The 22,289-nt window shown below is 45.7% G+C and overlaps 1 protein-coding gene across 2 annotated transcripts in view; it reads left to right on the top strand.

Annotated features, from left to right (window-relative positions):
• The window catches only part of ARHGAP44 (Rho GTPase activating protein 44), a 158,280-nt gene that overhangs the window by 78,273 nt on the left and 57,718 nt on the right, over positions 1-22,289 (top strand). For both annotated transcript variants that reach the window (XM_028499018.2, XM_024127756.3), the window contains exons 4-6: positions 9,270-9,346; positions 15,965-16,076; positions 18,755-18,831. In XM_028499018.2, the coding sequence (XP_028354819.1) occupies positions 9,270-9,346; positions 15,965-16,076; positions 18,755-18,831 (266 nt within the window). The remainder of the gene's footprint in view (positions 1-9,269; positions 9,347-15,964; positions 16,077-18,754; positions 18,832-22,289) is intronic.

Here is a 22,289-nt window from a genome sequence, read left to right as displayed (position 1 = left end):
GAAGTCTGCAGTGGAAATAAGCTCAGGCATGTACAGATCAGTGACTTCACTGCACAGATGACAGGGGCTTGATTTTGTCCATGATTTCTTTTTTTTTTTTTTAAGAGTTTTTTGATGCGGACCCTCTTTAAAGTCTTTATTGAACACGTTACACTATTGCTTCTGTTTTACGTTTTGGTGTTTTTGGCCGCGAGGCACGTGGGATCCTAGCTCCCCGACCAGGGATCAAACCCCCTGCATTGGAAGGCGAAGTCTTAACCACTGGACCGCCAGGGAAGTCCCTGCCCATGATTTCTTGAGCTGAGCAGTCTTTCCTTATTCTCATCTGACTGACTAAATGATCAAACTGAAAAGAAATTCAAGGTGACCTTTAAGGGCAAGCTAAAGGTGGCAGCAGTGACACTGATAAAAGTGCTTTTAGGTTATAGGGTGCACGATGTGTGGATTTTCCAGAGACCGGAAGGCGTTTGGCATTTTTTGAGCAACACGAAGGTGGCCCGAGTGACTAGAGGTCAGGGAATGACAAGGAGAGGGTGTGAGATGGGATGGCGGGGGACCTGGTCTTTCCCCCCGAGATCCGTGGGAGGCCAGTGTGTTAATCGGAAGTAGCTTGATGAGATTTGTTGGTGATTGTGTGATGAATGGATGAATGGGGTGGGGCTGTGGTGGAAGTCAGGATCCATTTAGACAGGTAGGGGCGCAGTCAAGGTGGGACGCGATGGGGTCAGTGAAGATGGAGAGAGGTCGGAGATGTGATGGATGTTGGACGTAGGGTACCAGAACTTGGCAATTGAATGGATGTGGAGGTATGAGGAAGGGAGAGGGGTTTCCAGGTCCCTGGTTTGAGGACTTGTTGAATCCATGGGAGTTGATGAGATCACCCAGGGAGAAAATACAGGTGAGAAGCCAAGGGGCCTTGAATCAAGACCCCCCAGGAACTACAGCAATTGAAGCTCTACCAGGAGGAGGACCTAGCAGAGAAGGGATGGTACTGTTAATCCACCCACTTGCTCAGATCTACATCCCAGGCATCATCCTGTATCCTTACTTTTCATTCTTTCCCCACGTGCATCTCAGTAAGTCCTCCAAAGAATCTCCATTTGCTTTAACGTTCGTCGGCCCGGTCCACGCAACAATCATCTGTTGCCTGAACAGAGCAGTGTTCCCATCGGGGTCTCTGCTCTCCACTCCGACCCCCCAAGCCCCTTCATCATCTGGTCTCTACAACTGCCTGAGTGAGTGTTTAAAATGAAATCAGATGCTTCAGTCCCACCAAAGGATTCCCACTGCAGCACAAAATCCCAGCTTCTTAGCTTGGCCCTTGGTCCCTAATGGTACATCTTCCACCTGCATCTCTGAGCTCAGCTCTTGGCCCCGCCCACCATCCTCCTCTGTCCCCATCATCATCCTCCAACTGCACCGACCTGTGATTGAACTTGCCTTGTTCATATCCATGCGGAGCCTTCATGTGGGATCTACCCTCCACGTGGAATATTCTTACGCAGCATTTCAGGCCAGCAATTTGGGCTTATTTTATGTTAATTTTATTTAAGTGTAGTTGATTTATGATGTATTGACTTCTGCTATACAGCAGAGTGATTTAGTTATACACGTATATACATTCTTCTTCATATTCTTTTCCCTTATGGTTTATCCCAGGATATTGAATATAGCTCCCTGTGCTCTACATTAGGACCTTGTTGTCTATCCATCCTGTATATAATAGTTTGCATCTGCTAACCCCAACCTCCCAATCCATCCCTCCCCTAACCCCCTCCCCCTTGGCAACCACCAGTCTGTTCTCTGTGTGAGTCTGTTTCTGTTTCATAGATAAGTTCATTTGTGTCATATTTTAGATTCCACATGTAAGTGGTATCATATGGTATTTGTCTTTCTCTGTCTGACTTACTTCACTTAGTATGACAATCTCTAGGTCCATCCGTGTTGCTGGAAATGGCATGATTTCCTTCTCTTTTTTATGGCTGCGTAGTATTCCATTGTGTGTGTGCGTGTGTGTGTGTGTATGTGTATATATATATATCTATATATATACACCAGACCTTCTTTATCCACGCATCTGCGGATGGACATTTAGGTTGTTTCCATGTCTTCGCTGTCGTGAATAGTCACACCAGCAACTCTTTACTGTTTGATTCTCAGTTCAGATGTCACCGTCTCGGTGCAGCTTCTCTTGCCACCTGATGTGTGTGCTCCCTCCCTCCCCCAGTCACGTCCCCCTATTTCATGTTCTCCATAGCTTGTGTTATCCTCTAAAATCATCCTGCTCATTCACTTGTTCCTGTGTCTGTTCCCGTCACCAACACGTGAGCTACGCAGGAGCAGGGACCTTGTCTTCCCATCACGGCTGCGTTCTCAATGCCTAGAACAGGGCCCGCCACATGTAGGCAGCGCTGAAAATAGACGTGTCACGACTGGATGGCCCACGCCTATTTTAGGCACGGAACCTGCCTAGTGCATCGTGCCAGTTTGACTTGTTCCTGTTCTTTACAGAAGCAGTTTAGCGTGATGGCTCTGAGTTTAAGTGCTGGGATCTGACTCTGCAAGGTGGAAGCCCAGCTCTGCTGCTTCCTAATTTTGCCCGACAGCGGGCAAGTCAATTACCTCTGTATGCTTTGGTTTCTTCCCTTGGCAAATAGTAATAACAATGAATTCCTACCCAGTAGGGTTTGAGAGTTAAGTGAGGTAATGCATGTAAATGCCTAGCACAGTGCTTGACATGAGGACATAGTAAAGAAATAGAAACTGCTGCTGTTATTAGGGCCCTGGCGTTAGTCCAAAATCACCACTGAGAACTGCTGAGCCCCGTGGAGCAGGTCTGCCTGGATTAGCGGACAGTAGACAGCAGTTTTCAGAGATGGAGGGGCTTGTGTGCGTGTGTGTGTGTTTAGGACACAGAGTGGATGTTAGAATAAGACTTTTTGTCTCTGCGTCATCCTACAAACTGTTCTGCTGAAGCCTAAGGTAATTTTAGAGAGAACACTCCTCTCAGACGAGGCAGGTCGACTACTGCCAAACCCTGCAACGTTCTGTCTCCCCTTCCCTCAACGCTTAAGCATCTCTCGGCACACTAGAATCAGGGAAAAGTGTATTTTAATAGCTTCTCTTTGACCCGGGAAACCACTGGTCCGGGTGAAGCTTGCTAATAAGTAAGGTCTCTTTACCTGGGCGCTAATGGTCCCCGGAATAGTGGGTGATTCTCTCAGCCTAGACCCTCGTCTGCAGGAGAAGCACACTTTGGCAGCTTTTCTGGACGTGTGGGCAGTTGAATCCTTCAGAGATTCGGTACCCTTCTACGTGAAGTGGGGGTTTGCAGAGTGTGGAGGAGAGAGCAAATAATACCTCAGTCACGGGTAGGCATTAGGTTAAATCAATCAGCACAGTACCCCGCGTCTGCCGAGCCCTCAGCTTTTCCTTTGTCTCAGAGCATTTCTTTAGAAATAGAAATAATTTGTAGTCTGTAGTGAGTTGCAGTCCATTAACTTCTTGTATTCGCCCGCCTTTGATTATAGATTTTCACTATCCCCCTTTTTTTCTTTTTTTGTGGTACGCGGGCCTCCCACTGCCGTGGCCTCTCCCGTTGCGGAGCACAGGCCCCGGGCGCGCAGGCCCAGCGGCCACGGCCCACGGGCCCAGCCGCTCCGCGGCACGTGGGATCTTCCCGGACCGGGGCGCGAACCCGCGTCCCCTGCATCGGCGGGCGGACTCTCGACCACTGCGCCACCAGGGAAGCCCCCACTATCCCCTTTTTGACATGAAAGTATGTCACCTTAATCCATTTCTTCGTTCCTTTTTTTCTTTTGGTAGAGCTTCCTTCTAATCACTTGATTCTCTTCTTTTTTTTTTTCTTTTCTTTTCCTTTTCTTAATTTCTTGACTCTTAAAGCATCTACACAAGCAAAGACTCACCACTAATTGAGGTGTTACCCCGTTAACACCTGTGCCCTTGGAATCCAAGCGCTCACATCACCCTCAGTGTCTCCCCTGCAGTGAATGCTTTCTTAGGAGCCTCACCTGGGCCACAAGCACCGGCCCTAGCTTGTGGCCTATCCCCTTACACCATCACTACAGGACTTGTTTAGATACGTGTTGTCATCTTCCTTCAGTGATCTGTGTAGCCATTTAAAAAACAAAGGATGAGGCAGCTCTCTATGTCTTGATAGGAAATTATTGCGGAGGACAGGCTCCGGACGCGCAGCCTCAGCGGCCACGGCTCACGGGCCCAGCCGCTCCGCGGCATGTGGGATCCTCCCAGACCGGGGCGCGAACCCGGTTCCCCTGCATCGGCAGGCGGACGTGCAACCGCTGCGCCACCAGGGAAGCCCCTCTCTTCTTTTTTTTTTTCTTTTCTTTTCCTTTTCTTAATTTCTTGACTCTTAAAGCATCTACACAAGCAAAGACTCACCACTAATTGAGGTGTTACCCCGTTAACACCTGTGCCCTTGGAATCCAAGCGCTCACATCACCCTCAGTGTCTCCCCTGCAGTGAATGCTTTCTTAGGAGCCTCACCTGGGCCACAAGCACCGGCCCTAGCTTGTGGCCTATCCCCTTACACCATCACTACAGGACTTGTTTAGATACGTGTTGTCATCTTCCTTCAGTGATCTGTGTAGCCATTTAAAAAACAAAGGATGAGGCAGCTCTCTATGTCTTGATAGGAAATTACATGAATGATACCTCTACATGAAAAGGAAAGCAAAGTGTAGAGGGGGTTATATCATGTGTTAACAGTTGTGAGGGAAAATGTGTCCATTAAAAATGGACACATGGGGCTTCCATGGTGGTCCGGTGGTTAAAACTCCGAGCTCCCAATGCAGAGGGCCCAGGTTCCATCCCTGGTCAGGGAACGAGATCCCACATGCCGCAACTGAAGATCCCGTGTGCTGCAAATAAGACCCAGTGCAGCCAAATAAATAAATAAATATTTTTTAAAAAAATGGATACACACTCACATATACAATTGGATCTTCTTAGAATATTTATGGAAGGATACATGGAAAACTGATCACTGGCATGATTTCTGGAGAGGGGAACCCAGTGGCTGAGGGTTAAGGATGGGAGAAGACTTTCTGCTGTAAACCCTCCAGCACCTTTTGAGTTTTGTACCATTCGCTTTTCAAAAATGAATTCATTTGAGATCGAGAAAGAGAGAAAGCTTATTCTCCATGTTAAAATCTTAGGAATTAGCGTGCAGTTGAAACAGGAATAACTTTCTCGTTCCGTGGTCCTTCGTCACTTAAAGTGGCTCTCTTTTCCACCTACAAGCATCTCAAAATCATCGGTGAGGATGTTGAGTGACTAGAAGGTAAAGTTGGCCCCCTGCTTGGGAGAAGGGCCCCTCCAGTCATACCATTTCCAGCTGGTTTTTCCTGTGTGAATCTGGAAACCAGACACCTGGCTGTCCCCTCACCACCTCCCTCCAAGACCGATGGCTTCGTGGTCCTCAGTGCTGTTCTTGTTCTTGACCTTCAGTCTGCTAGGCAACCCGAGCATGGTTTTCTGCTCCCCTCACTGACAGGACTAATTGGACTGATCTTTTTCATTTGGAAAAACTCCACTCACCGGTAGAAATATTTCTCCAAAGGACGTCAACTTCCAGGCCATTAGAAACTGCCTGTCATCTGCTGTAGGCAAGATCCTCCCTTGCCTTGCTTCCTTGTCAAATTCTGAAGAAGGACTCAGAAAGACTTCATTCCTGCCCGAAAGGCAGGTGGGTCATGGGTCTCTGGATCCTCAGCATAAACAAAATGGTCTTGTGTGGCTGTACTATCTGACATTCGGGAGGGGGGAGCGTCTTCAGTGATTGGTTATGCAGATATTTTAGGAACTTGCAGGTTGAACACCTTTCTTTAAACCCAAACCTCAGCACTCTTGGTGTTTTGGACTGGATAATTCTTTGCTTCAGGGGGCTTTCTCACGCACTGTAGGATGTGTAGCGGCATCCCTGGCCTCCACCCACTAGATACCAGGGATGTTCCCCATATCGTGACAATCACATACATCTCCAGACTTTGCCAAACGTCCCGGGGGGACAAAAATTACCCCTGGTCAAGAACTCTAACACCTTAATCCATCCTTTTTCTCTGAGCGTAACAAATGTTATACCTGCACAACTCCTTCTCTTTTTTAACCATTTTAGACATTCTTCTAAAATGCGCTTTAAGTAACTTTTTTTTGAAAGGTGAGGATGGGAGCAAATGCTCTCCGAAGATACTGTTCTTCTGCCTTTAATTAAGTCTCTGGAAACCTGGACCTAATCGCTTTGTAGGACAACTAGAAAGTGGTGTTTAAATTTGGATATATTAGTACTTAGTTGCCTGGTCTCGTTTTTACCAAGAACGATGTCCCATTTTATGTGAAATGATGGGGTAGCAAGATTATTCCTCGAGTGAAAGGGATCTGACCTCTGTGAAGTGGACGTGTCTATGGGCAGGGAGGGGGTTATATTTTAGACCCGTTGAGGACACCTGGTGTCCTGGGCTCCCCTCCACCTGGACTAACCCCCGGAACCCTAGGAACTTCCATACCGCTCTTGAGGGTTGGTCTACCTCCTGTGACCTTCCCCGGAGATACCTGGAGCCCATGGGTCTCCTGGGGATCTTCCAACCAGATTCCTAAAACTCCACCTCCAGCTTGGTACCGCTCTCAAGTCATCCAGTTGCCTGTCTCAGGATTGAGTTATTTTAATCTGATCATGGTGTTCTTTTTTTTTTTTTTTTTTTTTGTGGTATGCGGGCCTCCCCTCGCCGCGGCCTCTCCCGTTGCGGAGCACAGGCTCCGGACGCGCAGGCTCAGCGGCCACGGCTCACGGGCCCAGCCGCTCCGCGGCACGTGGGATCCTCCCGGACCGGGGCGCGAACCCGGTTCCCCTGCATCGGCAGGCGGACGCGCAACCATTGCGCCACCAGGGAAGCCCCAATCATGGTGTTCTTAAACAAGCCCTCAGTGGTCCCCAAGTGCCCCTAGAATGAAACCCCAGTGCCTGCCTCTGGCTGACGAGGCCCCGCACCATCCCGCCTCCGCCCCCTCCTCCAGCCTCTCCCCCGTCACACGCCGTGCTCCAGCCACGCTGGTCTGCTGGGGATGCTGAGCCAGCTGGGCTGGCTAGGTAGCCCACCTCCGGGCCTTTGCACCTGCAGTTCCTCTGCCCGGAATGTTCTTTCCCAGGTCATCTGGAGGTATGGCTGACTTTCTCTCCCTTCAGGTTGCTTCTTAAATGTCCCCCCTCGGGGGGTGGGGGCAGTCTTTTCTCCTCACCGCCCCCTCCCCACAGCTGCCCATCATCCTGCTTTCTGCTGTTCCCATGGCACTTCCAACTCTCGGAAGGGTCTCCTTCAGAGTGTCTGTCTCCCTGCCCTGGGATGTAAGTTCCATGAGAACAGCGTCTGGTCTCGGTCACCACGGGTGTGGTACCCCGGTAGGCACGCCATTCATGCTGGGGAGTAAACGAGTTATAGCCGAGGGTCTCTGGGTGCTAAGACAGGAGATTCTGGGCTGGGAGGGGCTCCATCACTTTCTGTTTGAAGGGCTGTCTGTGTGGCAGTGTGGACTGGAAGACCCAAGGATATTTCTAGCTGTTCTTTTTTTAATTTTTTGGCCCCGCTGTGCAGCATGTGGGACCAGGGCTCGAACCCGTGTCCCCCGGAGTAGAAGCGTGGAGTCTTAACCACTGAACCGACAGGGAAGTCCCAGATAGCTAGCTGTTCTTACCTTGTTGTTCTCCATGTGTGCTGGGTGGTTTCAGCGCAGGAAGGAGAGGGCTTGTTGACACTTAAGAGCCCTCCCTCCCTCTCTTCCCACATAACATTAAAGCTTACCACTTTAGCTATTTTAAAGAGTACAATTCAGTGACGGTTGGTACAGTCACAATATTGTGCAGCTATCACCATGATCTACTTCCAGAACATTTCCATCACCCCGAAAGGAAATCCCATACTCATTAATCAGTCATTCCCCTTTCCCCCTCCCCCCAGCTCTTGGCAACCACGAATCTACCTTCTGTCCCTATGGATTTGTTTATTCTGGATATCTTATATAAATAGAACTGTACATTATGTGCCCATTTGTGGCTGGCTTATCTCACTTATTGTGATGCCTTCAAGGTTCACCCATGTTGTAATCTGTGTCCGGAGTTCATTCCGTTTTTATGGCTGCATAATATTCCGTTGCATGGATAGACCACATTGTGTTTATTCACTCATCCGTTGATGGACGTTTTTGCTGTTTCCGCCTTTTGGCTATTGTGAATTGGGCTGCTCTTCACATCATGCATATGTTTTTGTTCAGCCATCTGTTTCAAATTATTTTGAGTACATACCCAAGAGTGGAATCGCTGGGCCATATGGTAATTTTGTTTAACTTCTTGAAATGCTGCCAAACTTTTCTACAGTGCTGGACCATTTTACATCTCTGCTGGCAAAGCATGAAGGTTCCAATATCTCCACATGCTCACCAATATTTATTTTTTGTATTAAAAAATATATTATTAATATTATGATAGCCATCCTAGTGAGTGTGAGGTGGTATCTCATTGCAGCTTTGATTTGGGTTTCCTTAATGACTAATGATGTTAAGCATCTTTTCATGTGCTTATTGGCCATTTTTTTATCTTCTTTGGAGTATGCCTTGTTTTGATGATTATTTTGTTTGCATTGTAATTCTGTGTGAAGATTTTTCTCTCCCTTGACCATAAGCTGCCTTATTTATAGGATGGGGCTAATATACTTCTTGAGAGAGATGATTTTTAGAAATTAAGGCATGGCTCAAATCTTTAGCATAAGTTTGAAATCTTCTCTTTTTTCCCTGCTGCTATTCTACTTTATTTTAAAATGCAGCACGCAGGGAATTCCCTGACAGTCCACTGGTTAGGACTTCACGCTTTCACTGCCATGGTCCAGGTTCAATCCCTGGTTGGGGAACTAAATTCCCGCAAGCTGCACAGCGCAGCCAAAAAATGAAATGAAATGAAGCAAAATTAAAATTAAATTAAATTAAATTAAAAATGCAGCATGTAAAGCCTTAGCCTTATTTTCCAACTTAGCAAATTTAATCGTTTTAATTTTCTGAATTTTGACATCTCTGAGTCTAACCCACCATTGTATCCTCTGATTTTTTAGGTTTTATTCATATTTTAAAGTCAGTTTGTTTCTTAGCTAATGTAACATCTAGGCAAGTATTTGACTTCTTGCTATTTTAGTGTAAGTGGGTGACTGCTGAAGTAGTTTTCATTACCACATTTTCTTCCTTTTCAGAAAAAGTTGCCTTTGACCACACTGGCTCAGTGTCTGGTGGAAGGATCAGCTGTCCTGGGAGACGACACGCTTCTTGGGTAAGGCAGTTCCATGTATGGGTTTGTGCTAAATCTAGGTGAGTCCCCATCCTTACAAGGGGACTAACGGCCCTCACGGAGATAGTGAGGACACCTGTGGTCTGGCTGGAGACTGGACGGGGAAGAAGGAAAGGTTGCCAGTGAGAAATTGAGCCCCCAGGTCCAGGAGTCATAGTGTCTGTGCAGGCGGCAGCTCCCACGGGGAGAAATTAACATGAAACTGTTGGGACTTCCCTGGTGGTCTAGTGGTTAGGACTCTGCACTTCCACCACAGGGGACACGGGTTCCTTCCCTGGTAGGGGAACTAAGATCCTGCATCCCGCATGCCGGTGGGGGGCGGGGAAGGTTGTTGAAGGACACTTGAAATCCCTTGGGCTCCAGCAGAAGCAAATATGAAATCTCTCCGTGTCAGATGTCAGAACTTATAGGATTCCCAGAAGAACAAACCTTGCTGATTTCGAGCTCACAAAAAAAAACAAACTAAATATAGAATCATCATGAGAGATGGTCAGCAGGCATAGTCGGTGGGAGAGTCAGACCCTAAAAACTAAAAATAATGGGCAACCTGAAAGGAAATGGACAGTAATTATGTTTAAAATGAAATTTAAAAATTTAATAAAGACAAAACACAATAGGGGTGAAAAAAGAAGAGGCAGAATCAAAGAAAAACCAAATAGAACTTGTAAGAATTCAGATTATATTTATTATAATTTAAAAACTGACTTGAGAGAAACTGGAAGTTGCACACAGATATGGAAATTGGTGAACTTAAAGAGATCTGGAGTTTAGAATTTACAGACTAAAGTACAAGAGGTAAGGATACAGGCAGCATTAAATGGAGAGACTCAGATGGCAGGATGTAAAGATCCAGCATTATGTGTAGCAGTCGCTCCTGAAGAAGAAAATAGAAGGGGAAGTTTATGGTTGAATTTTCCTTTTCTAGATTTGAATACAAACATGAGTCTTTAGATTTAAGAAGCACCGAAAGTCCTGATTGAGATCAACCAAAAGAAATCCACCCCTGGACACATCGTCATAAAACTACACACTGTTAATAAAAAAGAAATTTAAAGTCAACCAGAGAAAGAGGTAATTGTGTATAAAAGAGCATAAAATTAGACTGATAACAGACTATTCAGGAGCCAAAATAAATGCCAGGAAATAATGGAGGAGTATCTTCAAGTAGTGAGTGAAAATATAAGATATCTAGATTCAGTGATAGACTAAATCTTTATTCAGGAATAAGGGGAAAATAAACATATTTTCAGGCACAGATTTAGAGAAGTTACTACTTGCATGTTCTCACTGAAAAACTAGTTAAGGATGTGTGAAGTAGATTATGTCCAGAAGAAAAGAATGAAATGCGGGTAACAAGATAGCATTTAAAAAAAAAAAGCAGTGGGACTTCCCTGGTGGTCCAGTGGTTAAGACTCCACCTTCCAGTGCAGGGGGCGTGGGTTCGATCCCTGGTCAGGGAGCTAAGATCCCACATGCCTCGCGGCCAAGAGACCAAAACATAAAACAGAAGCAATATTGTAACAGATTCAATAAAGACTTTAAACATGGTCCACATCAAAAAAAAAATCTTAAAAAAAAAAAGTGTGAAAAAAAAAAGTGTGGAAAAAAAAAAAAAGTAGTGTGGGAATTCCCTGGCGGTCCAGTGGTTAGGAGTAGGCGCTTTTCCTCTGAGGGCCCGGGTTCAGTCCCTGGTGGGGGAGCTAAGATCCCGCAAGCTGTGCGGTGTGGCTATAAAAAGAAAAAAAAAAAAAGTGAATGTGGTGTAAGGGACTTTTTCTCTCTTCCCATCTTAGGTTCCTTTACAGGGCCCTGCAAATTAAATTGACAAAAGACAGATTAATAAGAGCATAGCATACACATTTGATTAACGTGCAGTGCATACACATGGCAGAACTCAGTGATGAGTAACTCAAAGGGGTGGCTGGAACTTGGGCTTATATAGCATTTTAAACCAAATAACAGTGATTTTTTAGAGAAGTGACAAACAAGACAGAGGAAAAAATTGTTAGTTTCTATGGCAACGAATGGTAGGAAGGTAAGTATATGAGGGACTAGTAGAAGATAAGGGTTAGTCGGTAAGGTTTGTAATGTAGAGTCCACTGGTGCCGTCTCTGGGCTGATAAGGGTCTAGAATTATCTCTGGTGATTAACATCTATCTTTCCTCGTAGAGAGGGGAGGGGGACACCTTTACAAATTCATGTCCTGCTTTTAGGCAAATAGGGGAAGGGTGGAGAGCTTTTTCTGTGTCTGCTTCTTCTCCATTGCCTTCAGTTCAAACTAATCCTTTATGCCAAAGTGGCATACTTCGGGGAGGTGTATCCTGCTACCCTTCAGTGTAAAGAAATATAAATAAACATTGAATTAAGAAATAGCAATATAATAATAATCTGGGGGGCGGGGGGCAGTTAAAGCAAAGAAAAACTAAAATACTGGAAAATAATAATAGGGAGCTTTGGAAAAGGGCATCAGTGTTTCAAGCTCTTGTATGAAAGGAGGATAAAGATATTACATTTAAATTTAAAGTGAAGTGTGCATGTTAGAAAGGTAAGAACGACCACAAGAAGAAAAGTAATAGAACATGTAACTTCAAAATTAGGTGGAGGATGGAGAGAGGAATAAACAAAGCAGAAAAAGAAGCCCGCAGAACAGACTAAAAGAGAAAAAAAGGTCAGCAAAGAAAAGCATAAAACAAATAGAAAACAGAAAAATGAAGGTAATAGCAATTACTGCCTCTATACCTGTAAATCTCACACAGCAAATGGAATAAACTCAACTGTTTATAATATACAGACTCTCGGGTGGGTAAACGTGGAATCCCGTTGTATCAATATGTTCTTTCTGAGAGACTTGCCTGGAACGTAGTGACACAGCAAGGTTGAAAGTAAAGGATGGAGGACACCAGGTAAAGATGCCAGAGTGAACACACACATCTAATTTTTGTTCCCTTCCAAAAGGGATTATAATCCAGGGGTTTTTTTTTCTGAAAAGACATAAACCCACAAAGGCAGGAAAAAACAGGAGAGAAGACGAGAGGGTTTTGTGAGCTGTAAAGCATATGATTGACTGGGACCTGACTTAGCAAGTCTCAGAAAGCTGACTCCCAAGCCAGAAGTAGGATGTGCAGAGAGCTGAGATGTTTATACCATGAAATGCTGACAAGGCTGAGGAATTGGCAGCCCCAGGGATCTCAGGAACAGTGGGTCGTTGGGGGTGGTGGGGGGGTGGTGATGAAAATCACAAATGGGGGTTGAAAGCTAGTCAGGTGCTATTTGGATCACTCAGACCCAGCTCTTATCCACACCGCTGGAAGACTCTCAGCCCCTTGCTCCCAAGCCCAGCAAAAGTCTGGAGCTTTATCTCTGGGGAGGGTAAAACAGAGCATCCCAAGACTGGGGCACCGGGCACAGTGGAGTGTAGGGGTAGCAGTCAGTAAGGTACTTAGATTTTCGAGAGATAAGAGAAGATAATGTGTCCATGAAATAAAAAACAGGACGTTAATTAAGAAATACAAGAAAGAAATATTCAGAGGACGTTAATTAAGAAATACTTACAGGAAAGAAATATTCAGAGATCAAAAGCAAACTCATAGAAGTGAAAAATATGACCTTCTCAGTAGCAGGTTTGGAAGATAAAGTTGAAATCATCCAGAAAAGAGAGCAAAAGACAAGAACATGGAAAATAGAGAAGTTGGAAGAATAGAGGGCCAATCCAGGAAGTCTTAGGCCTGAATAACAGGAATTGCAAGAAGAGGAGAGGAAGAAATCATAATTATAGTTTAAACAATAATCCAAAGATATTTTCCAGAAGCGAAGGATGTGAGTTTCTATATTGAAAGGGCCCACCGATCTCCTAATACAATAGGAAAAATTAAACCTATGCCAGGACTCACCAGTAGTGAGTACTAGTGACAAATAAAAGATTCTACACCTTCTAGAGAAAACATTGTCATATACGAGGGGTCAGGAATCTGAATTCTTCCGGCCTTACCAAAAGCAATAGTGGAAGCTGGAAGATTATTATTATTTTTTTTAATAAATTGATTGATTGATTGGTTGTGTTGGGTCTTCGTTGCCACTCACGGGCTTTCTCTAGTTGTGGCGAGCGGGGGCTGCTCTTAGTTGCGGTGCGCGGGCTTCTCATTGCGGTGGCTTCTCTTGTTGCGGAGCACGGGCTCTAGGCATGCAGGCTTCAGTAGTTGTGGCTCGTGGGCTCTAGAGCGCAGGCTCAGTAGTTGTGGCGCACGGGCTTAGTTGCTCCGCGGCATGCGGGATCTTCCCGGACCAGGGCTCGAACGCGAGTCCCCTGCATTGGCAGGCGGGTTCTCAACCACTGAGCCATCTGGGAAGCCCAAAGCTAGAAGATTTTTGAACAATGCCTTCAAAATTCTGGGGGAATATGAAGCATAGAATATAGTCTCCTGTCTAACTTTCATTCAACCTGAGGGTAAAGAGAAGTTGTGACACGCGGGGTCTCAAAAAATGGACTTCCCACACACTTTCTCGGAAAGCCGAAGCATGGTGGGCCCACAGTGAGGCAGTGACCGAGACAGGCAGGGGTAGGGGAGTAGGAAACAGGATCTCCAGCCCAGGACAGGGAGAGAGAATCCAGCAAATGGTGAAGGGAGATTTCAGGAAGACCGCCGTGCCTGGAGAGAGAAGGAAAACTCAATGCAGACGGACACGGGTCTGGGAGAGACTGATTCAACGAGATGAAATACGAATTCACGTAGGGGTGGTTCAGTAGCTTAAGGGACAAATAAGAGGAGTGGCAGAGGATTTGGGGTGCAGTCAGGTACACAGAAAACTAAACAAGCCGAAATAAGGCAGTTATTAACTCCCAAGAGAACAAGTCAACGTGCGGGAAGGACCAGTCATCACAGACCACAGCCCAGCTTTGCTCCAAATACCAGATGGAGTCAAAAGGTAGTGTAAATACTGTATCTACTGATAGAAATAAATGGAGGAAGGGGAAATGTAAATAGAGCTAATTCTTATTTCCCATGGTTGAGAGTCAGTAGTGAATGCTTAACAATTCTAAAAAGAAGCAGCAGTTGAAATAGGGAGCTAAGAACCAGAAGAATCAGAGAAAAGATATAGAGATAAACCCACAACCTGGGAGTTGACATTTGCAGCAGATCTGAAAAAGAATTTAAATCTACTCTACAACCACACACATACCTGTAAGTATATAAAGAACTCCTACAAATAAAAAGATCGTAATACAAAAATCACCAAAAACTACGAATAGACACTTCGTGGACGAGGGACCCTAAATGACCCAGTTAAAAACGTTTACATCCATGGTTTGACACTGAACCTATTCTTCTATTACTTGCTTTTTACATTCATCATTATGTTTGGGGCTTATCCATCTTGATATACATGCAGAGTTAGGTGAAACCTAATGATGAATGTAAAAAGCAAGCAATTTAGCTGGCTGAAGCAGCTGTATTATGTATTGCATGTGAACACATACATATGTAATAAAAGTGTAAAAGTATGGACAGGGGGACTTCCCTGGTGGCACAGTGGTTAAGAATCCACCTGCCAATGCAGGGGACATGGGATTGAGCCGTGGTCCGGGAAGATCCCACATGCCACGGAGCAACTAAACCCGTGCGCCACAACTACTGAGCCTGCACTCTGGAGCCTGTGAGCGACAAATTCTGAGCCCACGTGCCACAACTACTGAAGCCCGCACGCCTAGAGCCCGTGCTCTGCAACAAGAGAAGCCACCACAATGAGAAACCAGCGCACCACAACGAAGAGCAGCCCCCGCTCGCCGCAACTAGAGAAAGCCCGTGCGCAGCAACGAAGACCCAACGCAGCCAAAAATAAATAAATTAATTAATTAAAAAATATATATGGACAGGAAAAGTACATACTAACTTTCGAATAGTATTACCTCTTTCCATACTTTTGTTAATTTGTAAAAACTTTTTACATGAGTTTCAGGTAACATGGTACCGTGTAAAGGGAGGGCTGCTTGTATGCCCTTAGGGGAAATGAACACCTTTGAAATATTGTATTCTCCCATCTAGGAATATGACATAACTTTCTACTCCTTCAGGTCTTATGTAATTCGCTCATCATTAATAAACTTTTACATGGTTTTCCATTCCAGTTTTTCATTGGAAAATCGTCCGCTCGTCCTATATTAAATAAGTTTTCATGGCTTGGGAGAAGGAGTTTTCTTTCTGTTAGAGCCTACTGACATTGAGGTTTTGGTATGTGTTTGAAGGTATGTTGGTTTGTTGGCACATTGACTTGAGCTGTTTTCTCCAGTGGTGTCAGGAGGGAGAAGCATCTGGCTCTTTCTAGGCCTGTGGATTTGGCATGTGTGACTCTGTTCTCTCCACATCTCTCTTACTTTCCCCACAAATCTCCTTTTAGCCCAGGCACGCAGCAGGTACTTAGCGTCCTTTAGAAAGTAGACAGTGTCAGAAATGAAACCACATGCAGCCAGTTGGTCAGTGGGACGGCACAGCAGTCAACTACTTTATTAACACCATCTCGTGAGTGTTTACCTGGCCGGGGGGTGATGGGTCACATCTTTCTCTACAGGGTACTCAGGATGGTTTTTCTTGCCTTCTGTCACAGGAAGATGCTGAAACTCTGTGGCGAGGCGGAGGACAAGCTGGCCCAGGAGCTGATTCATTTTGAATTGCAAGTCGAGAGAGATGTGATCGAGCCGCTGTTCCTGCTGGCCGAGGTCCGAAGCAGGAGTGAGGCTGGGCCCGCGTGAGCGGGGTTGGTGGGGGGGCGGGGGGCGGAGTGGTGGGCTCTGGGGTCCCTCTGCCTCGGCCTCACGGCTGTTTCTACCCCTCACCCCACTCTGTGGCACAGTGTTTCACCGGGGATCGTTCCTACCCGACTGCCCGGGGTTCCCCAGCCTGGTAGCCCTTTGAGCTGCGGGCTGCCCCCTTCTCCCACCCACCCTCTCCTCTGCTGGCATCCCCATGGGTGAAGCCGCAAGGCTGGCGGCATCACCGCGTCCCCCGCAGGGTCTCCGCCTCATCTCCACCCCTGCCCTCCACCCATCTCAGGTCTTCGGTGAAATGAGCAGTGGAATCTGAAATAGGACACAAATGAACATAGCTACGAAACAGGAACAGACTCCCAGACATAGAGAACAGACTTGCGGTTGCCAAGGGGGAGGGGGAGGGATGGATTGGGAGTTTGGGATTAGCAGATGCAAACTATTACATATAGAATGGGTAAACAACAAGGTCCTACTATACAGCACAGGGAACTATATTCAATATCCTGTGATAAACCATACTGGAAAAGAATATAAAAAATAAAGAATGTATGTATATGTATAACTGAATCACTTTACTGTACAGCAGAAATTCACACAACACTGTAAATCAACTGGACTTCAATTAAAAACTTAAAAAAAAAAAAATGAACAGCAGCCCCTACTCACAAGGGCTGGGGACCCATGTCCAAGAGACTCTCTAAGGCGCCCTCACTGTTTCTGTTTACATAGGGCCCTTCTCTTTCTACTTTAAAGGACACTAAAGAAAACTGTTTTCGTAAAAAGAAGCCTTAATGCCTACGTGACAGTTTTGCCAGCTTCAACCAAGTGAAATTTTATCAAGAAAGAAGATCATTGGGGGTTGTTATTTGTCCTGAAGCCTGGACCTCCTCCCAGTACCCTTTAATTGATCGTACAAGCCTCCACGGTGCCGTAGTGATGGAGATGTCCCACGTCTGCACTCTTTGGTGGCCACTAACCACCTGTGACTACAGAGCTCCTGAAATGTGTTGAGTGCAACAAAGGAACTAAATTTTTAATTCTGTTTAATTTGTGTTCCCTTGAATTTATTTATGTATTTATTTTTGGCTGCGCCCAGCGGCATGTGGGATCTTGGTTCCCCGACCGGGGATTGAGCCCACACCCCCTGCAGTGGAAGTGCGGAGTCTTAACCATGGGACTGCCAGGGAAGTCCACGTTCCCTTGTATTTGAAATGGCATAGCCACAGGTGGCTCAAGGCTACCTACCGTATCGGGCAGCCTTGTCCCGGACCATGTCTGGTTTCCTTTCTAGACCACTCCCAGCACCTCCCCATCCCCTGGTGCAATTTCTGGGACAGATGAATGGGTAAATAATTACCGAAGTGCTTAGAAGTATTCAAGGAGAACGTTCTAGATATGGTGCTTTGCTATGGACCAGCCCTCGACTTCTCAGATGCCATCCTGGTACAGCCTAGACCGTTCCTGAGAGGCCCTCTTGCTCTTTATAAAGGTGCTCTGGGGTCCCAGCCGAAGCCGCAAGCGAACTCAAGTGGGCAGGTCTGAGCTGGGTGCTGAGACTCGCCTTGCGTCTGGGCTCCGTGATGACCCAGGTGCCTGGGGACAGTTGTCTGTCTTCCTACTGGAAGTCCGTGCCCTACTCATCTATGCCTGGAAGGGTGAATACAGAGCACCTCGTACAACACTGGACCATCCTCACATTTTTTCCTTTTAAATTCTCACATCCTGCCCCACTTCTGCTGGGCCTGCAAGCAACATCCCGCACTGGAATATTCACTTAAGTCACCTTTAGAAATAAAAGAGCATCCGCACACCGCCACCGTGGGAGAACTGATCACTCGGTGAAGCCGTGGCGATGTTTATTCATTATTTACTTTGGAAAACAAAAACTCACTTCTATAGGAATATATCCTAATTGCATTCCCCATAGCATCTCAGGCCTCCTGAGGCCAGTTCTCCTCCTCCTGCTGTCTGTGTTGAATTAGGTCTGTGTGTCAGATCTACCTGCCTTTCTTCCCATGTCTGGCCCTTACACAAGCAGAGAGGTGTTTTTGCCGGCTGGGTGAGAGCAGGAAAGAGGTGGACAGAAGTGAGCAGGGAGACCCAGGGCCTCTGAGATGGTCTGGGTTGACTCGGGACCTGACACATTCCAGTGAAGAAAGAGCAGAGTTTAGCTCAGGCAAGGGAACCAAGAATTTCCTCTGAAAATGAGGATTGGGAGACCTCGAGCAAACTTGTTGGGAAGATATCATTAATTCTTTAAGAATCTGTCTTTTCTCACAGACATAGAAAACAAACTTATGGTTACCCAAGGGGAAAGGGAAGGGAGGGATAAATTAGGAGTTGGGAATTAGCAGGTACACACTACCATATATAAAATAGATAACCAAGAAGGACCTACTGTACAGCACAGGGAACTGTATTCAATATCTTGTAATAACCTATAATGGAAAAGAACATGAAAAAGAATATATATATATATATATATATATATATATATATATAAAACTGAATCAGTTTGCTGTACACCTGAAACATTTTAAATCAACTACAATTTAAAAAAATTTTAAAAAAAAAGAATCTGTCTTGGGCTTCAAATCAACTGAGTTTTTTTTCTCCTGTACCCACAGGTGGAAATTCCAAATATCCAAAAACAGAGGAAACATTTAGCAAAGCTGGTGCTGGACATGGACTCTTCACGAACGAGGTGTGATGGGATTTCTTTGCTTTCATTTCTGCTTCTTTGAAGGAGCTATGATCATGTTTGAGGGGTAGGGTTTTGTGTGTGAGCGTTTTCATTCATCGAGTGTTTCTTACACCCACCGTGTGTCAGGCGTGGTCCTGGGACCATGCTCTCATGGAGGCTACAGCCTGGTTTGGGAGTTAGATCTAGGCAAGAGAACACATACGTGAGGCTGTTTCAGAAGCCATAAGTCCTATCAAGAAGAGAGCAGAGTGTAATTTTGGCAGGAGATGTGGAGAAGCGGGCTGCAGCATTAGATAGGGTGAATGAGCGAAGGCTTTTTTGAGGAGATGACACTTGATCTCATAAGAAGGAGGCAACCATGCAAAGATCTGGTGCAGAACTGCCCATGACAGCAGGAACAGCAGATGCAAAGGTCCTGCGATGGGAATGAGGTTGATGTATTCAGGACACAGAATGAAGATCAGCATGGCAGAGGTGGAAGGGACAAAGTGGGGAGTGGCAGGGGCAGAGATCAGAGAGGCAGGTAGCGTGATGTGTCGTCCTGTTTACCATGAGAGGAGTATTTCTGATTCTGGGGACCTGGTCTCCTTTTCCTGCGGTCGATGGTGTGACTGTCTCTTCTGCAGCCATTCTGTAACCCTGAGGCCATTATGGGAGAGGTGCAGTTCCGACAGTGCTGTTCTTCCCCTGCTCCCCAGAATCTACCAGGAAATTCCCGTTGCATCAGGGGCGTGCCATGGCCCTGCAGTGGCTTTGACTGTGGCCGTCATAAGTCATGGTTGTGTGTAAATGCCTTTTTATTTCTTACAGTGGCATGTGTGCGTACGTGTGCATGTTGAAACAGTGCAGACTCGTGAATAATAATACGGAAGGAACATTTTGGTTCCACCTTTGGTCCTTGGTAGGTCAAGTTTAAGAATCTCCGCATCTTATTTTAATTTTCTTGAGAAAAAGAAACAAAGACAAAACTGGAAGTACTTTGGCTGTGAGCTATAGGATAACGAGTCCCAAACCAGGAGTGAATGATGAGGTCCAAGATCCAGGCTGCCTCTTCTCTAGACCTGCGACCTTGGTCAAGTCACTGAACCTTCCAGAAGAGTAGTCTCCTCACCTGTGCACAGACAGTAGCAACATTTGCAGTATTTGTGGGCTGACCTGGGAGGTTGTTTGGAGTGTCAGCTGAGATTCTGTTTGTCACAGCACTTCCCAAGAGCTTTCCAAAAGGAAGCTGCTACTATAACTAGTTGAGACACCAGAATTCTGCATTTGGATCAACAGAGAGTATAGCACAGTCCCCCAAGACCAGAAATAAATCAGGCTAGATTAGCAGAGAAACAGTTTCTTTCTTCTTCTTGTTTTTTTATTGCAGTATGGTTGATTTACAGTGTTTTGGGTGTACAGCAAAGTAATTCAATTATACATTTATATCTGACTATCTATCTGTTTTCTTCAGATTCTTTTCCATTATATTTTATTACAAGACACTGAACATAGTTCCCTGTGCTCTACAGTAGGTCCATGTTGTTTATCCACCATATATATGGTAGTGTGTATCCGTCAGCGTTTCTTTAATTCACTTAGTGTTTCCCAAACTTCAGTCCACCTGAATGATCTTTGACATCTGTGCCAACACACCTTGTGCAATGTCGATACATTTTTTCAAAATGAGTCTATTTAAAAGAGAAATCTTAACAGCACTACCATAAAGTGAAAGGCAGTGCCCTTAGCTACAAGTCTCAGGTAAATGTACAAGTGGACAGGATGAAAGCAGTACCCGTGCTGTTACATTTTAGGCCCTGTTGCCTGTGGAAGGCTGTGATCCTGAAGCTTGTCTCCAGTTGCTGAAAAGGGAAGGGGAGGAGGAATTAGAAAGTGGTTGAAGTTACTCTGACCCAGATCTGAGGCCCTCCCCCTAGGGCCCTTGGAGGAACAGAGAGAAGGTTGCATCAGGCATAACGGTGTGGTATGACTTCCTACAGTGTCCGTGCACCATGTAAAATGCGTCCTGTAGCCCCAGTGTTCAATCCCACGCCCCGGAGTCACACAAGATGATGGCGGGTATGCTGCTTGTCCCACCGTCCGGGTGACAGTGGACACCGGGCTCCTGGGTTTGCAGAGTCATTTCCTTCTGTGAGGACCTGGGTTTTAGCTCTGAGATCTCTTCTCTGCTTCTCTAAGGAACACCTGCGTTCCCAGCCCAGAGCTTCTGCTCAGAGGGCTGGATGTTAGCATCAAAGCTTGGCATTGCCTTGTCCACTTACATATTTTCATTCAGCCCCCTTAGGGGAGAGAGAGTTTCTCCCTGGTGACAGCCGTGGTCAACCTAGTTTTGTCTTGTGTTTTTAATGGTGACACCAAGTGGTGTGTAGATTCTGAAACCACAGAGAAGTGTCATCAGGGACCTCTCTTCCATGATTTAACAAACTTCTTCATGTCTTCAGCTCATCCTCTCTTGTGTATTGGGATTTGGTAAGGAAATAATCTACTACCCCCTCCAAATTTTTATGCTTCTAACCTTTAACTTAGACCCTTGACAACTTTGGTTGTTTCTGAAGCCAACTCACCCCGACTTCTTGCCTTTTTCTCTAACCGTTCCCCTGAGTCAGCATGAGCACTGTTTCCCAAGATGAAGCAGTGAGCGTAAGACCAGATACTGTGCTACTGAAATGCAAATGTCACCAGCTACTCTTGGAGGAGCAGTTGGGTTCTCACTGCCCCCGCCTCTACCCCACCCCACTTCCCCATTTGCTCAGTCTGCATACCTTAGGGTCTATTCCTTGTGGCATCCTCCTTCTGAGCCTGGACCTCAAAAAGTGGAGGATGCCAAAGGCAGAGGAGCGGAGAAGACTGGGCAGATGAAACAGTAAATGTCCCACTAAAGCAACTTTCCTGTTTCCTTCCAAAACTTCTTCCGGACTTCCTGTCACCCTGAACTCATCTTGAGTTTGCCTTCTGTACCCTTCTCCTGGTCTCTGAAACATCTTACCCTTATTTCTGGCCTTCTTCTTTCCATTAGCCTTTCCTTAAAGCTTGTATTCTGTCTTCACCATCCCCAAATCGTAGACTGATGGCATCTTTCCCAGAGAATGATGGGGTCACCTCAGCTACCTTAGTGGGAAGAAATGAACTTTCTTCTCTTCAAACTTCAAAGCTCAAACTCTTCTTGGACAAGAAGCCTTATTTCTTCTCTTAACAGACCAGAACAATTGTTGAGTTTACTTATAAGAGCTTCTGAATGAGAAGATCATCCTTCCTCGAAATTCATGATTTTTAAAAATATTTTAATTTTATTGGAGTATACTTGATTTACAATGTTGTGTTAGTTTCAGGTGTACAGCAAAGTGATTCAGTTATACATACACATATATTCATTGTTTTTTAGATTTTTTTTTCATATAGGTTATCACAGAATTTTTTTTTTTTTTTTTTTTTTTTTTTTTGCGGTACGCGGGCCTCTC

The sequence above is a fragment of the Physeter macrocephalus genome, chromosome 14, assembly GCF_002837175.3.
Source record: "Physeter macrocephalus isolate SW-GA chromosome 14, ASM283717v5, whole genome shotgun sequence".
In the NCBI taxonomy this organism is placed as follows: domain Eukaryota; kingdom Metazoa; phylum Chordata; class Mammalia; order Artiodactyla; family Physeteridae; genus Physeter; species Physeter macrocephalus.
Note: the sequence above shows the minus strand (reverse complement) of the source record. Positions and strands in the feature narration are given on the sequence as shown.